We start from the raw sequence: 17,774 nt of genomic DNA, 5'->3' as shown, positions 1-17,774 counted from the left end.
TAATACCGTGTACCTGCCAAAGCCACTGTAGCCCAAACTTCATAGTGGCCCATCGCTGTTACGTGTTGGGAGCATGCGCTGACAAACTTTCAGATTTTATAAAATAACGAAGGTCTGGGGTTCACGGGCTCTTAGACTATATGATTATTTAACAATGCTTTCGTTCGGTGTTGTAAACTCGAAACAATAGCAGCGATAAAAAGGGGTAGATATATTTTTCTTCAATGCGGTGCACTTGGCTATTTTACCATTCCGTGATCCATGCTCACTCTCATGATGAGGGCCATAGGACCAAGATTAGCATAGACATGTGTTAAAACATAATTCAGGAAGCACATTGACAACTACGTTAATTTTTTGAAGGGCGAAAATCAGGCATTATCACCCATCCACAGAATATCAACGTTCATACACATGGACCAGGCTGGGAGTGAAACCACCTCTTGGCACAGAAAAGTGACTAATACAAACATATAGTATTTATTAAATTATCTGCTCCACACTTGGCACCAAACTTCATGTTGCGCTCCACAATGCTGAAGATAGGATCAGGTGGCGCAACTTAGTCAAGAGAAAGGTCACTCCATGTTCAGGGTATCACGACCCTCAGCAATGATGATTACGATGCGAGGAGTATTTATTAGGATGGGACGGGGGAACGGAGTTGCTATTCGTATATGCTATTCCGCTGCATATGCTTAATTTTGTAGAAAAATTTTGAGAAATACTCATAATATAATTATTTTGTGATTGTTGAGTCTGCCTGTAAATGGCATGCATAGCAGCCAATTTTTTAATTACGATGTTTTCTCGACTTACGAATCTCGTATGCTTATAGTGTAGGTACCTTATTCAATAAATTCATACTACTGGCGGTAAACGCACAGCAATACAAAATTTAATATCAAAAGACGATTCGTTAACATTGTTATATGTCCGTTGTAGATAAATTATTTGATTTAGATCCACATTAAGTCTTACTCTTGGAAAGAGGGGTAAGATTATCATATTGCAATAATAAAAAAACACAATTACGTAAATAATGTGATTATATTCTTAAAATCATAATGGATACATTTAGTTAAAGAAATTCGGTTTAACATTATCCGTTATAGATACATTTCGATGGTGCTGCATTTGAGACATGTTTCGTTTATCATACGTAAATATATTTTAATACATAACTTGTGCAAGCAGACTGAGCACAAATGTAATAAACGTCCGATTATAAAACATATCAAACAATACTTAATGTAAGCGTCTGTTGGATAAATACGATATGGCAATACCATTCGTAATCATTCAATAATAACATTAATTTTCTTATTAAATTTGTGCAAAGTCGCACAACGCTGCATTACATACACTAATATTTAATATATTTAAGTAACGTTACAATCTTTAAGATTCTCATTTAATTACCTAACATTAATAACTTTCACTGCGTTCTTAAAATAAAATGGACTAAACAATTCATCATGATTGGAAATAAAAACATAGAGATTAACATATTTTTTTGTTCTACACACAAGGTAGACCAATCTGTTTTAAAATTATTCGGTTACATCTAACGTACCATCACTGTATTTTACATGGAAAAGTTAGTCCGATTTAAATAGCGTCATAAAATCACGACAATAATATAATTTAACATTCGTCATAAATAAAATCAAATTTTGGACGACACCTGTGTGTAAATTTAATTAAAACGTACATAAGCTTACATCTATTGTTGTGACAAACTATCACATCGCGTACAGATTACAGTACGTGTAGCATACATCCAAGGACGTGGCCAAGACGCTTACTCAAAATCGTTAACGCTAATGAAAACAACAAAAAAATGTTAAGCAAAGACATATACTAGCGATAGACTTATCGATCGAATAAGTAATTGTTATACACATTGTTTCCTAGCGTGAACGTTTGTAGAAATGCGTCTTGACCACGGCCGGTTTTCATTTAAAGCTTTCATTTGGGTCGATGAGATAAAGCCAGAAGCAATACACAGCACGTTAATACGGTTGTATAAATAAGCGGCTATAACCTATACGAGTATAATGTACTATGTTTCCTGCATATCCGAAGCACGTTTGGGGTAATTTTTTATAATAAAGCTATGTTCGTGTTCGTCGGGTGCGATAGCGTAAACAGTGCATAGATAAGACAAAACGCTGCGTCAATAAACGTTCGTAACAATTACAATCTCGTTCAAATTATACCACAACATTAATAAACGATTAGGGGTTAATTCTGCCGCCACTAAATATAACAAAACTATAACAATCGTAATAAAATACTTCCCACTTTTCTTTTTATGTCAGACGGGAATGGTGTTTTTTGAATATCAGCCATCTTAGAATATTGATAAGGTTGAGTTTTAATCAAAACTCAATTTAATGTGTTCAAGGCCACTGCGCGTCGGTAAACACCACCGATATTTCATGTTAACACCAATCATAATGTCATAGAGCAGCTCAAAATTATGTCAATTTTAATTCTTCCACACGTGCCCGTAGATATTATCTTATAAGGCTACCTAGCACAACGATTTACTTAACATTTTTAGCGCTAAACAAATTTAAAATGTGCTTTAACTGTCAGCCATTATGAATTGACGACATCACCATGGTTTAAATATACGTTGCGTTAATTATATTTAGTTAGTCGTTGTGCAAGCTAGCTTAAATGTTTCTTACCACACTATAATTCGCGCGAACAAACAGTCAAAATAAATAGATGGTCCTGTTTATTTATCAAAAACATGTTCGGCGCATTTTAAAATCACCTTTAAAACCCTGACATAAAGGCACCTTACTAATAAGCGCTGTATACGTCTGTCGTAGTTATACTTTTTGTCACTTCTTATAACTGTCATTATGTCAGATAAAACACTGAATAATTATCACAGACGTACACAAAGCTTATTAGGCGGTAGAAAATTACACAGTTTGGAAAATCGGGCCTTATTCGAGGCCTATATCTTAATGCAATTCAATGGTTAAACAGCCCTTTGGACATCAAGATTGAAATAAAATATATTAGTGTTTTAATTGGTTATTTTGGCATACACTTTCACAGTGCACTAATGACAGCGTTCGATCCGGAAGACGTAAGCGCGATCTCTAAACATTCGCTCGCAGTCGTCATGATCATTCGTTCGCCGTCCAGGGTTCTCAGCGAGTCGGCAGCTATAAGCGAGGGTTGCTAGTTGCTATGCTAACCAGACAGGTGGCGTTAGTAGCACTAAACAGGCGGTATCGTCCAAAGCACGGCGGTCTTGTCGGCGGAGGTGGACAGGAATGAGAAGTCGTCCGGGTGCCATCGGGCGGAGATCACTTTGTCCGGATGCCTGGCGACGGGCACGCTCGGCAAGGCGCAGGTAAGGTCGCCTGTCAAACAAACGTCATATTACGAACAGTGAAATCAATTGCACACATATCAACAAGCACGTTGGAGATATCGATGGATTAAGTATTTAGAACCAGTAGCTTGTCTGATGCTCCCTTTGTGAATTACAATATCGGAAAAAATATTATAAATGTTACATTGTTGTTGGCACAGTTGCGAGGTGGAAGGCAGTACCTCTCCAGTCCACAGGTTATATACACAGCTACTAGACCTCTGAGGCAATAAACTCTTTACGAAGGTTGTAATAAAAATTGGACTAGTTTTTACGACGGGCCGTTTGCTAATATTAAAGTCTTTTAAGGGATGACGGATCCAATTCCGGGCTTATCGTGTTAGTAAACGAACGATACGGAATTGCGAACGGGACACAAGACATATCAGGTTACAAAATGTAGGAGATGACAGTACAACAACGTAATAAACTGACTTACCACACTATTACAATTCGAATTATACAATACAATTTTTCTGGTGGTTATATTTTATATCCACCAAAATAGCGATCATCATACATGAGGTGTTAAAACCCGCCATAATGGCCTGTGTATATGTGGTTCCAACAGGCCGGCATAACTGTGTCGACTGCCGTGGAGTAATCATCTCTCGTCAGTCAACATTCCATGGAACCCCATTCCACTTAAGATCAACGGCAGGGGCGTCACTTTGCCGTCGTCGTATAAAAAAAATCTCATTTTACACTTTCGTATGCACAACCAATTATTACAAGTTAAAAAAAAACACTCACCCTGTAAGTCGGTAAGCACAACCCGTCCGTCGTACCCAGCTGTGAGTAAATAGTAAGCGCCCGGCGAGAAGCGCACGCTGCGCACGTCGCTCGAGTGCGGCGTGAAGCGCTGCAGCGCGCGGGACCCGCGCACGTCGTGCAGCGCGCACGTGCCGTCGTCGTGCCCACATACCAGCAGCCGCCCGCTCGGATCCACCGCCAAAGACGCTACTGCTGACCCCTGATCGGAAAACCAAAAAGGTTAATTCCTTTTTTTTCTTATTCCATTGATCGATAGAGAAGTAAAGCTACCCATTATCGCTGGTCTGATAGAAATCGATGACATTATTATATATGCTATTACTCGTCGACGCGATTACGCCTAAAGTGCTAAAAGTAATAAAAAAATACGAAAATTACATCATCATTGCTCCAGAAGCAATTAAAACTTCTATTGTGCAATGCGTTTCGGCACCAAACATTCAGAAAAGGTATACGTCAAACATTTTTATTGTGTGCCGAAAATGTAAAAATCGGTAAAAATATGTATATGAAATAAATGTCATCCGAATTGTAAACAGGAGTTAGAATCCCAAATTTTCGGAAACATGTATGAATGGGGCTCATCCCACGCAACATTGAAGCAGATCCGCTTTTGTTTGCTTTTTCCAAAACAGAAACAAATTTATTGTATGTTAAATCAAATAAAACGTACACAAAACATGCAGTGAAACAAATAACGAATACAAACTGCGAGTACATAACATTTATTCACAATCTATTTAACATACATTTTTCAAAAATTCTATAAAATTTTCGTCCATTATCTGTAAATGATAAGAAAATGGATCAGAACACAATACTTGCTATAAATATCTCAACTAACAAACTGAAGAAAGTAATTCTTTGCACGATGGCAACTCTGCCAAATGTATACAGAAAATATGTAACATGAAAAATGAGTTTCCTTCGGAGATTCCGCTGGTTGCCACTAATAAATCTTTATAGCACTGCGTGTATTTGTGTGCCGCTTTCTTGATACGAAAAACATATTGTGGTTAACGTAAAAATAATAATACGACAAGTAGCAACACTAAGGGCCTGTTCCATAAATTTTTACAAAATATTATATAACAGTTATCGTATTAAACAGCTTCTGTAGATAGTACTCATCTTATTACCATTTATTTAAGAGCGATTATAATGTGAATTTTGTATTTGCTTAGCTTATACGTTTACGTGGCTAGAAGCAGTTACTCAAAAGTTGTAAAACGGGCCCTAAGTTTGTCTTAATTTAAAGCGATGAACAAACTTTGTGCACAACCAACAATCTTCGGATTAACAAAGATGCTTTATAACTGTGAAAAGTAAAAACCAATACCTTATGTGTTTTAATTATAAATGAAGTCTTATAAAACCTAGGTCACATACTAAAGCCATTAACCGCTTTAATGCCGCTGTACGAACCCAAAAATTACCGGTATAAATCTATGTTGATCGTTACTTTTACGTGAAATATAGTCAGCGTGTGCCAACCCTAAACCAAGTTATTACACTTATCCCTCTTTTTCATTCATTAATAAAGATTTTAGCTCTTTATTGTTTTGATAGCGATTATTTCATAGCTAAAATTACATTCTACAACCACAACAACTACATGGAAGGGGATGGGGAGGTCGAGCTATCAACCAAATACCGGGATCTCGTCCTCATTTGACAACCGACTCCCAACCGCAAGTCCTACATAATTATTGGGAAATAATATTTGTGCGAAAATGTATGTTAATCGTTGAAAACATTAAAAAAGACAACTTTTGGAAGCAACAACGTAACCTACAAACCTATACGCAGGGCTGTCATATAAAAGAAAATTCCACTTTCAAATAACAATCAATATCTGACAATAGAAGTACCGTTCGTCATGTGACAAAACTGTTGCGAGTAAATTGAGTTACATCCGTGGCAAACGCGGCTTTTGTCATGCCAACCGACGAGTAATGGCCGGTAGCCGGCAAGAGCAGTGATTCGGAACCGTATATAAACTGGTCTGGCAGAATAGGACTACAATTTTTTTAAGTTTTTCACGTGTAAGTAGATTTTGTACAAAATAGTTCTGGTCTTCCGGACTGTATAGATACTGTTCAGCTTCGCATATCTGAGATATATTTTCAGTCTTGTGTAGTTTTATTTCTTGTAAACTAAGCTGTACTTTATAAATTGGTGATGGTTAAAGAGAGTGGTAATTAACAATGAATATACACATAAATTCGAAAAAGTGCCATCCCTATATTTTTCGGTTTGTGACCGCGTACTGTTAATCCACATTACGACGAAACACTTGTTAAACTGCGTAAACATATAAAACTACACAACATGACAAAGTACTCTCGAATATCGACAGCACGGTATTCTAAAAAGAAACGGTGACTTTCATGTTGCGAAAAGCATTGTGGCAGACTTCACGAAACCACAACATCATAATATAAATCAAAGACATAACAGAACGCGTACGCTGCGGTATTGCCAGTCCGTTCACACTTGCGTGGATGCGTGCTTTCTTTACTAGTTAGAGCGTGATATGAAAATTGGTATTTAAGTTTCGAAAACTTATTGGTGCGCACGATTCGCAACCTCACTTCCGGTAGGTCATACACATAAGTTTGTAATAAAAAATCGAAGAAATTACGTAATCCATATCGTTTGTAATTGTTACGACAGCAGGCCAACGAAAAAATAACGCAGTATAAAAAAATATTACATTACACTACCCAGTAAACCAAACTGAACTAAGTAATAATCAAGACATTAAACAACTTTCTCGCGTAGCTTGATTGACAAAGAAAGAACTGAATTTAATCAATAATCCGTTAATAATTTAAAAAGCATTCCGCCGTTCTCACATCGAAGTCTGAGAACAAAAGTCTCGAACTTACGACGCATTAAAGTCATCAATCTTCAATATTATTTGAAAGAGAGTTGTCGATGCACTACATTTGAAACTGAGTCTCTGGCATTAACACCTGTTGAATTTCCTACTCGGAACTTGTTGTTCGTACAGTAAGCACGCGCCGCGACGCTACGCCTGGAACGGGCAAGTGTATTGAATTTATTTTTTGACGTTTTTATTTGGAATCAAGTTACTTTTGACTCTTTGCACTCGGTGCTGGGTAATTGTGAAGAAAATTTACTGGTTTACGAAGCTAGTAGATGTAAATAAAAGCTAGTGGTATAGTTTAATTTAGCTCAAATATATATTTTTAAATACATCCGGATATTTATTCTATCAATGATGAGAGCCTCAGATCGCGAAAGAGACGGTTGGCATTTCGCCTGCCGATACATACTTATATAACTATGACTAACATCATTAAATTGCACTCTTTGTTACTTAGGGCTTGAGACATTTTGACCTGTAAATCTTTAGAGGAAGCATGTGTTCAAAACCTTGATTTTCCAAATGCTGAAGGAGAAGAAGCTAGTCATTCGAATTTAAATCTCGTAACGCTCGTTGCAATATCCTTAAGTCGGAATACCGTATATATATTTATTTGTTGACGGAAATACATAAAAGGATCGATACTTTACTTACACCTCTTGCATACAAGAGACAAACCACAACAGATATTAAGCAAAGACCAAAAAAATTATACTCCTACAATTTTATCACAATTTATTTATTCAAATTAAAGCCATTTTATCAAACACACATACTAGCGAATCAACGCCTTGTCAAATACAATATAAGATCTATTTTACCTTGCTGGGCTGTCCGGAGGGAGGCGAGATGATGTTCACACACCCGCCAGTCCGCAGATCCCAAAAGCGGACAGTCTTGTCCTGACTGCCCGACACGAACATAGCTCCACCCCAGTTGTACAGTGAGAGCACGTGTCCAGAGTGACCACTCAGCGCCTAGACAAAGTATACAATTTTAATATTATATCTGCCATTTGATGTCTTATCTCAAGTAGACTTAGAAAGTCCTCATATATATTATCACGAAGAAAAACCTTTGCACCCTTTCTAATCACATTGCGCGCACGCGCAAGTATCAATTTACGCATAGTTAAAGTTCGTAAAGATAAGGAGTGCAGAGAAATAAAATGTGTTACAAATATATTTAATTCGACGGTCGAATTTCGACTACTGGGCTATTATAAATTCCTCACTCCTCCTGTCACATTTTGCTTTATTAATATAATGGATCTGGTTAATTAGATACTTCTATATTTTCGACCAAAATTTATCAGATATGCGACAGATGGCCGGACTCCCAACCAATATCCGTTAATTATAATCCATTAGATTCCGGGCCAATATCACTTTCATACAATCATCTGTTCCTAACAATAATTTTTGATAACTACCGAATACTTCATAATGAAATAATAATTAAGATTATTCGGAATAGGTTAAAACTTCGAATGCGCGATTCGAAATTCAATTAATTCCTTAAATACTTTTTCGTTATGCATCCGACACGAGTATTTACAAAGGAATAAAATAAATGGATGTGAACGTTACACGTAATTAAGTTCTTAATTCTTATTGATATGAAACGAAAATTTTAACTAATGGCAATAAAGGCGCTTGATATTGCGTGTAATGTTCTCGCGGTAAGAAGTATTATTAGTATTTATACGAATCTAAATTTATATATAAATACTATAGAAATGAATCTAATTCTTGTTAACAGAACCTGGGTACACCGTTTTATGAAAATTATTCTTAAACTATGTCGATTTAAGATCAACTTGTACGCAATCATCTACAAATCTACTTCCACAAGTTATAATGAGGTAATCTGAGCAAATGTCTGCTAAGTACAGACACACTTGTCTCTATAATGCTCAACACTTATTTCACTCACAACGATAAATTTAACTTCCTCACCGCATAAATTGGGTTGCATTACTATATTACAAACGAATTAGTCGTAATAAATAAATCCTCATACATACTGTTACTTTCAAAATGTATATACTAACTCACTACGAAACATTTTAAAATGACTATAAATTACAAAATATACTTAAGACCTACAATTTATATATAATTTTTAATTCAATGATTTTACTGTTTTATCTATTACGAGGTAAGGTTAAAGATTCGCATGACGTATCCATTGTCGTCATGTATTGCGGTGTGAGCAGCGACTGAGCTTACTATCACGCCACGATAACAAGTTTCCTGTCATTTCGTATTTATTTACGTTCATAAGACATTCAGTACACGTACAACGGTTCCGCAAACGGTGATACAGACAGGAACCGTGCGCCCCGATAGGAATTGCTTATCTATTACTACAAACTACAATTCACGCACGCGGTTTCTACGTAGGGTTACCACATTAAATACTATTGTACAATGTTGGAAATATCGAGAAAATTCTTTTACTTATAAACTTGTTTTAGCGTTAAGAGGTGATTAAGAATTACTTAAATAGCTGTCAAAAACATCACCCGTTTCCTAGTTTAAACCTTGTTAAGAGGTGAGATGGCAGGTTTTGACTTACAGCTGATCGAGTAAATTTGTGTTTTAACTAAGCATAGGTTTGCGAAACTTTTATAAGTAAGAGTATAAATGTTTATTTTTGAAGTGGTAGAGTTATGATGTATATTATAGCATTACATTAATAAAATTATGAATCATTACGAGCTTGTGTAATTCAGCAAAAAGTCCAACTAGTGCAATACGTGACTAAATGTAAGGTAGAAAATGCCAATTTCGTATTGCAAACACGATAGCTCAATCGAGTTGTACAATGAAATGAGAGCTCGCGATGAGAATACTTAAGTGTGGATGAAGCATTGATTTATCGCACTCGGATCTTGTTTTTTTAAATCTGCCACAGTTTACGTGATTAGAGCAAACAAGTGACAATTTAATATAGCTGACCGACATTATTGATAACGTGAGCTGTAACATAAGACTACGCTTAATACATCCAAGGAGCAGATAGCCGATTTTTTAATATTGGCATTATGTGTAAGCCCAACAAATTACGACACAATTACTATATTATCGACATCATCCAAATGTTATTCATACTATGACTAAAACGAAAACTAAGTCTTAAGTTGTACTTCATAGTTGACAAAAATTATGAATTTTGTAATAACTTTATATATTTTTAACATTATTAACGGACACGAAGCACAGGCCCAGGAAACCCATTATGGTGGGGAACTGTTTAGAACGTATACATCCTGAACTATCATTTTTCATATATTCCTAAACTACGGCCAATCATCACGAGGTTGTAATTACACGTGATACGACATACCTTCTCGCGGGGATAAACGTGATATCGCTTCCACTACTATGAGAGTAGAATGTCATGAAATGTCTAAAGTCGGCTGTGTAGCATCCACCGAGCGAGCATTGGACCGAGTACCTAACCCTACGTACCGGTGGCGAGAGGCCCATATAATCCAATTCCTGGCGGCTAGCCTTTCGTAATTTATATACAACTAGTTGACAGACGTCCCGTCTTAACTATGAATTTGCAGCGCGCATTCTATCAATCGCTGACAGTTATTTCAAACAATTGACAGTTATATAAAATTAATATTTACGTAAGTTTTTTTTATTTTCTAATTTTCCGCGCAATTTTTTGAATGTTTTCTTTCATAAGAACCTTCTCCTGACAATAACAAACACAACAACAACAAAAATAGTGAAATCGGTCCAGCCGTTCACGCGTGATAGCGTGACCAAGGGAAATAGGGATTAATTTTTATGTATATAGATAGATGTAATCATCATTAGAATGATTTGCGAACCGCATTTATGCATAGTTATATCTATATTATATTGTGTAGGATTCCTTTTCAGACAACTTCACCTTTCGCCACTGCTACGTACACCCTAAGCCGTCATACCAGCCTAAACCAGCAGTGGCCTACTTTGGTGCATACGGCATCTTGCTGCACTAAGATAGCTGCTTACCTGGAACGTCTTTCCTATTGCGCAGTCGGTGACGTATATCTTGCAGTCGCCCGCGCCGCCGCTCACCAGTAAGCTGGTCTTGTTCGAGGTGTCCTCGATGAAGCAAACATCGCGGACGGTGCCGTCGTGCATCGTTAATTCAACCTGTTGAAATCATGTGCACTATTAATGTTTAGGCAAGTGTGTAAAGAATTAAATTAAATACATGATTATATATATCATGTCCGCGATAGTTTTTACTGAAAATGAAGGTTTTGACTACGATAGCAAAAAAAATGGCAAACTAGTTAAATACGTTTGTATTCTACCTGTCTGATATTTATGTGCCATTTACGTTTATGAATAACTTTATATTCTATTTGTCCAAAATGTCACCAAAAACCACGCACTCTGCGGGGTGTGTGGTTTATAATATGCGTATTATTTTAATATGTATAAAATGATGTGGGTATTTTTGCTATTCATTAACTCCGACACTGTTTGACTGATGGCCATGATAATTGTCACATCTGAGTATTATTTCATGGAGAGTGTTTATATGCTATTCATATGACTATACCTAACTAAATTACATTTACACCGCTCTAAAGTATCACATGACTATCACATTCGATGGATCGCCATCCAAATCTGTGTATAATCACAGACGTAAAGTATCTAAACAAATTCAAAACTTTAAATCGCCTATACACTTTTACCCATAAATATTTTCTCTATACAAAAATAAACTCAAGGTTATTTCCTTTAATTCAAATAAAATACGATAACGTGTATAGAAAACATAAAGTTATCAATTTGTTTATAATATACTTTTGTGGCTAGTTACGCGTGCAGAGCCGCGAGCTAAAGTTCATCTAAGTCAAGACTACAATTTAATTACAGTAACATAGATTAAGTACAATGATTTAAATTTCAATTCAACGGTCACCCTTACTCAATGTAAGGGCCTTAATAATAAAACCATTGCTAAAAACGGTCACTCCAAAAGCCTAATTACACTTCTAAAGGCCAATACATTTCTACAACTCGTTTGAATCTATTTCAAAATAATACTCAAACCGTCGGCTGCCCGACTTTAATGTTTTCAGCACTGTACGGTGTGAACAGTCGGTGAAAGTGCCTGACCAACAACTGCGTATGAGTGTTTAGCCGTTGTGGTCAACGGCGTTAAGGCCCTAGCCCCCGCGAAACGGCGTGCTAGGCGTGCTAACCGTATTTTCAGAAGCTATCAAATTTATAATACATATCGATGGTTAACGTGCAAAACGTTATAAGCGACATTTTTTGCGAAATAGAGTTATATATTTTAATAACAAATGTATGAAACGAAAAATAAACAACTTTTGCAATATATTATCTTTACTATGGTTGTATATAATTTTTTTAACGTGGATTCATATTAATCAGCAACTAACACTATTTCATAGGTTATTACAATAAGGGATATATATATAATGATCTAAAATTTTCAGAAAGACCAAATTTTTTTTTATGTTTTAACCATATTTTCACCCGTAATGGGAAAGCAATGAAATGAAATCATTTATTTCGCATCCTAGAAATGATAAATATTGTTTCGGACTCAGTTAATTTTTATTCTACCACCATTTCTGAAAACAGTTTAAACCAGAGAACATGCAAGAACATGCAACTGTATCGAATGATTTCTCAAGACCATTTGCTCACAGGCGCGCCTTAACTGAATTGTGCCGATCGATCTGCGGTTTCGGATAGGAAGTAACAATGTTAATGTTGAACTCGGTTACCGACTGCCACCGTCCAGCAAGTGTACATACATTGTTAATGCTATAAATACAGAGGAAACATTCGACCTTACTCGAGAATCTAACTCGTTAATTATTTACCCTCCAGTGAGTACAAACACCGCAATTGTGCGCCGATACCTACGTTCTTGTATCGCATAGCGCCGGGCGCCATTTCTAACAAACTAAATTGAACAACTTTAACGAGATGTCTCGTACGCTTTATTTTTACATCTAATTTTGCAAGGTCTCTGAAAGATACAACTTGTAAACTTTAGAGATTAAAATAAAAATGAAATGCGAACGGCGAAATGTTTAAAAGTTATTTTAGTTTATATGTTTCTGTATAACTAACCAAAAAGCTGAAATAAAAACTTTTTAACAAAACAAAAACCAACTTCAAAGCCACTACAATAATAAAATATTAAACTTTATATAACGTTTAATAAGAAAATATTACAACACAATAAATGTAATCTTCTTTCCTATTTGTGTTTTTATGTTTATATGCACGTTAAATATTGTTTCGGAGACGGTGCCTAATTTAATTAAACATTATTTTTGTATGTTTGTTACTTAGCTTAGCTGATAATTTAAAATGAACCCTATATTAATCACCAAATCCTATTTGATTTAAAAACTTTCCCTCTACGTATTTAACGTTCAACGTCCTATAACAACGAAAGTAAAATGAAACTATTTCGCAGCTATAAGAAATCGAACCCAAAAAGTATAATTTAAATTGGACTACGGGGCAAAAATTCGTCGCAGACCAAATATAAAAAAAATAGAATGAATAAATAACATCCCTCCTTCAAGTCGTTTAAAAGACCCGTTTACCGGTGTATCTTATGTTAAAGTAAATTTTAAGATTTTCGTACATGAGCTGGTAAATGGAAATAATAAACAAGAGATATTTTTTCTGAAATTTACCATTACAGTTTGGGTCATGCTGGATTTTACACAAAGGTTGGTAAACGTCTGTTTTAGGGGTGAAATAATGAATAATTGCTATATCGTTTATTTTAATTACCTATTTAAGCTCAGTTTTTTACCAGTTAAGCTCTTGTGACGCGTCGAAGTACTTTTTGTGACAAAACTAAAACAAAAAATTGTGAATTCATCCTAAGTGATTCGTAACACACACAATGTATTGCAAGAATAACTATAAATATAGGAATACATTTTTAAATCATTCGCTTATGATTGTGCAACTGTTGGGAATAGAAATTTACATATTAAAATGCACTATCTCTCCATAATAAGTAAGTGGTTCGATAAAAAAAATGTTAATTTGAAATGAAAGTTGACTGCTGGGCCCTTATTCTGTATGATAGTGTAAACGGGTAACGCGGCCGTGTCATGTTATCTTCGAGAAATGTGTGTGGAATGGTATTCTGTAAGCCAAATTTCTATAGTCCTAAACATGATGCGTTGTGTTACGTGCTTGTTACGCACTATTAAAATAACGTGTGGGATAGAGAATAAGGCCCCTGTATACTTTAAATGTCAAAATCTAGCAAATGAGAGCTTTATCTTATCGAAACACGCTTGTTGAATGATGAGACGGAGCCGATAGACGACCTTAACCCCAATTATATCGCCGACAATTATCTTTATATTACGCGTTGAAAAATTAGTTGTACTCAAACATATCCAGAATAAATATGGTTTATCTGCGTCTGATTCGTGGGGCATGTCGCTCATAAAATATATTTTATCATGTACTCTTAATGACATCTTTCGGTTAATTTGCTAGTATTTGCATTAAAATCGCCCTGATGATAAATATGAGAGGGAAACTTTTACAAACCCATTTTAGTATTGTAATGTATTTACTGATGTTTGTTTCAAAATAAATAGCGACATCAAAATATTCTATTACAAAACGACTTTAAACCTAGCTTGTCGATTGACGTAATTCAAATCCTATCCATTTTGTGAGTCATCAAACGGAGTAACGGCTTACGTGCCTTACAAAGATTGGAACGAAAGGACGGAATTCGATTAGCAATAATACAAATCTTATATAGCGATGATATAAAAGAAAAACAAATATTATGACTTAGGACTTATATAATAATATTGACGAAGTTAATTACATAATTTAAAGTTTATGAACGGAAAGGATCTAATTCATTGCATTTGAGATAAAAACATATATATTCCACCATAACGTCGACTGAAATAGTATCAAGAGGGGATACGTAACTAAAACACAGGCGCAAACATAAAAAAATATGAGGAATTAGGAGTAACCAAGAAGTTTTACAACTCGCGACATTTTTAACACAATATGATAAAGAGCGATTGTAGATAAATCTCGAAGATTAACATATTACTCAGTCAACTAAAAATACAGTCGACAATAACATATGCGCACAAACAATAATCACATACTGCACAAACTGATGACGTATTGCTTCGTGACAAAATATTTGATCGCATCACCGCAGTAAAAGTGTAAATTAACAGTTTTGTTCGCGCCTCGTGAATGTAATTTATCAATAATTGGAATTCACACGTGTTATACAGCATTAGAAATAATAATTAGGATAAGATTACGCATCGACATTCCATTAGCGATGACGACACGCACAGATTACGCAAACGTAAAAATAATCAAATATTCTATTGTTTTGTTGTTACCTATTGCGATAATAGAGTGCTATTCATATTTCAATTGTATCAATATTTATTTTCGCAAGTCCAGTGCCACTAGGTGATTCTGATTGCTATCATACTACGTTTTCCCACAACTATTGTTCAGTCTTTTGAGATGAGGTCATTAATACATCCTTTTATTAAAGCAATAAAACGCTTATAGAAAGGTGGGCATAGTAATAGCTTATTAATCAGCATAATATGCAGATGATGCAATGTGTAGAAACAGGTTTATTGCTAAAGATTTTATCGTCTGTAAGCCACATTTTATTCTCACAATCTAAATGTAGTTTTCCTAATTAAATTGCAATTATTCCATTCGTTCCTACGCGACATTAATATTATATAAATCTTTCCATACTTAGAAGGCAACGTTTATTGCCAGTAGATTTTTATTATAAATCAATATCTAATGTAACTCGACGTAGGCGTCTAAGAAACACAAACACTTGAGCAAAACACTACCTCGATCAGTCGGCTAGTGTTTATCAATTGCTGTATCTCGATTATTTAGATTGGAGCCTTTAATATCATTTGATTTTAGTCGTTAATTCATTGTTCATGACTTGAATATTCAAAATTACTTATTCCATGTCGAATATTATTTTGCGTTAATCGACGATGTGACCTCTCCGCAGACGCGACTATTCAGTGGTCACTTCGTAAGAAATGTAGGAAAGGTTCATTTTATTTTATCACACTTCCATCATGATTTAAATAAATCTGATGATACTTAAGTTAAAAATACGGGACCTATCACTCGGACGGATTGCGCGCGATTTTATTGCGGAGCGTTCGTGCAGCGAATTTGCGGCGAATTCCTTCACGTAATTTGCGGCGAATATGTACTACAGTGCTAAAGAAGATAATGACGGGATGCATGTTACTCATAAAAACCTATTTGCAACTGTTCACGTATAGATACCTACCACCCTTTCATCAAATCCTTAACGAGCGATGCTACTGCTTATAAAAAATATTTAAGAATATGAGGGCACGTAGAAAGACGCCAATCAAAGCAGACGTATGGAGCGACATAATCTTGAGCATACGACAAACCTCCTTAAATCAGCATTACAAAAGAAACTAGGGAGTTTCGAAATAAAACTTCTATTTTGAAAATTCTTAATACCATATTGTTTACGCAGTTTATATGACAAGGTTATATGAAGAACACAACGTATAGAAACATACGACTTTATTCTAACTGTATAGTGTAGCGAACCAAATATGGAAATGTCTGGTCGCGCAGCTGTGGTATTAAAAAGATAACAAACTTTTCGACATAATACTGAAGTATATGACAAATCAATGTTTGTATAACTAAACAATTGGAATCATTAACAGGTCGACTGTTTGTGGACTGCGTAAGTGTGTTTTATATTTCGAAATATGTTATCGTGAAATGTATTGGAGCAAAACGCGTGTACTATTAATTAGATATTTTAGTTTTTATAGGGCCGTTACATTTGTATATTTAGTTTGCTAATGCCTTTTTAATTAGCGTAAGGGTGCGCCCAATTTAATATTCATTTGAAAAGCAGCTGGCAATAAAAAAGTTTAATGTAAATACTGTGAAATTGTGTAAAAATATTTAAAATATTATAATGAGCCGCTTATCCAACACATTACTAAACATTTTAAATAAAAGTGAAATCAACTAATATTGCGAAGCGGCTAGATGCATGAATATTCAAAATAGATGTTTATGTTATTGGAACGATGCATTGCCTGATAAAAGGTCAAAACTATAATAATTATATTATCATATTAATTTAAATCAATACGAAGAGTCGATTGCGGCGACGTTTGTTGATATCTAACGACATTGGATAATTATATTGCGGACAGACTTTTAGATAATCCACCAACGACAGTCAGACTAATTAGCCGGCCAAAACTACTAAGAGACGCCGATAAAGAAGCTCCCGAAATTCTCAGAAAATTGTCGTTTTCTGAGAATTCATATTCATATTTATTCATATAACTGAATTGCAGTTTCTTAGTTAAACAGGTTTAGTGAAGATTATTCGTTTTACTATTGAACTTTTAGTAATCTGAATATTATTAAACTTCCACATGAATTTTCCACACATTTTTTGAATATTATAATGGAACTTATTTGTTTGCAGTTTTCGTTTTTCGAGTGCCACCTGATAGACCGTTTTATTTAGGCAATTTTATTACTACTTTGACAATGTATAGCATTGAAAATCGTGATGGCCCACACACGTAAAAATATATTCTCATATTATAATATT

At 35.2% G+C, this 17,774-nt stretch overlaps 1 protein-coding gene across 4 annotated transcripts in view; it reads right to left on the bottom strand.

Annotated features, from left to right (window-relative positions):
• Positions 1-1,031: 1,031 nt before the first annotated feature.
• Positions 1,032-17,774, bottom strand: part of LOC115448599 (WD repeat-containing protein 47) — a 55,469-nt gene continuing 38,726 nt past the window's right edge. For all 4 annotated transcript variants that reach the window (XM_037444073.1, XM_037444076.1, XM_037444074.1 and 1 more), the window contains 4 exons: positions 11,087-11,230; positions 7,892-8,047; positions 4,157-4,376; positions 1,032-3,392 (listed from right to left, as the gene is read on the bottom strand). In XM_037444073.1, the coding sequence (XP_037299970.1) occupies positions 3,247-3,392; positions 4,157-4,376; positions 7,892-8,047; positions 11,087-11,230 (666 nt within the window). In that variant the 3' untranslated portion in view covers positions 1,032-3,246. The remainder of the gene's footprint in view (positions 3,393-4,156; positions 4,377-7,891; positions 8,048-11,086; positions 11,231-17,774) is intronic.

This window comes from Manduca sexta, chromosome 27 (assembly GCF_014839805.1).
Source record: "Manduca sexta isolate Smith_Timp_Sample1 chromosome 27, JHU_Msex_v1.0, whole genome shotgun sequence".
Taxonomy (NCBI): Eukaryota; Metazoa; Arthropoda; class Insecta; order Lepidoptera; family Sphingidae; genus Manduca; species Manduca sexta.
Note: the sequence above shows the minus strand (reverse complement) of the source record. Positions and strands in the feature narration are given on the sequence as shown.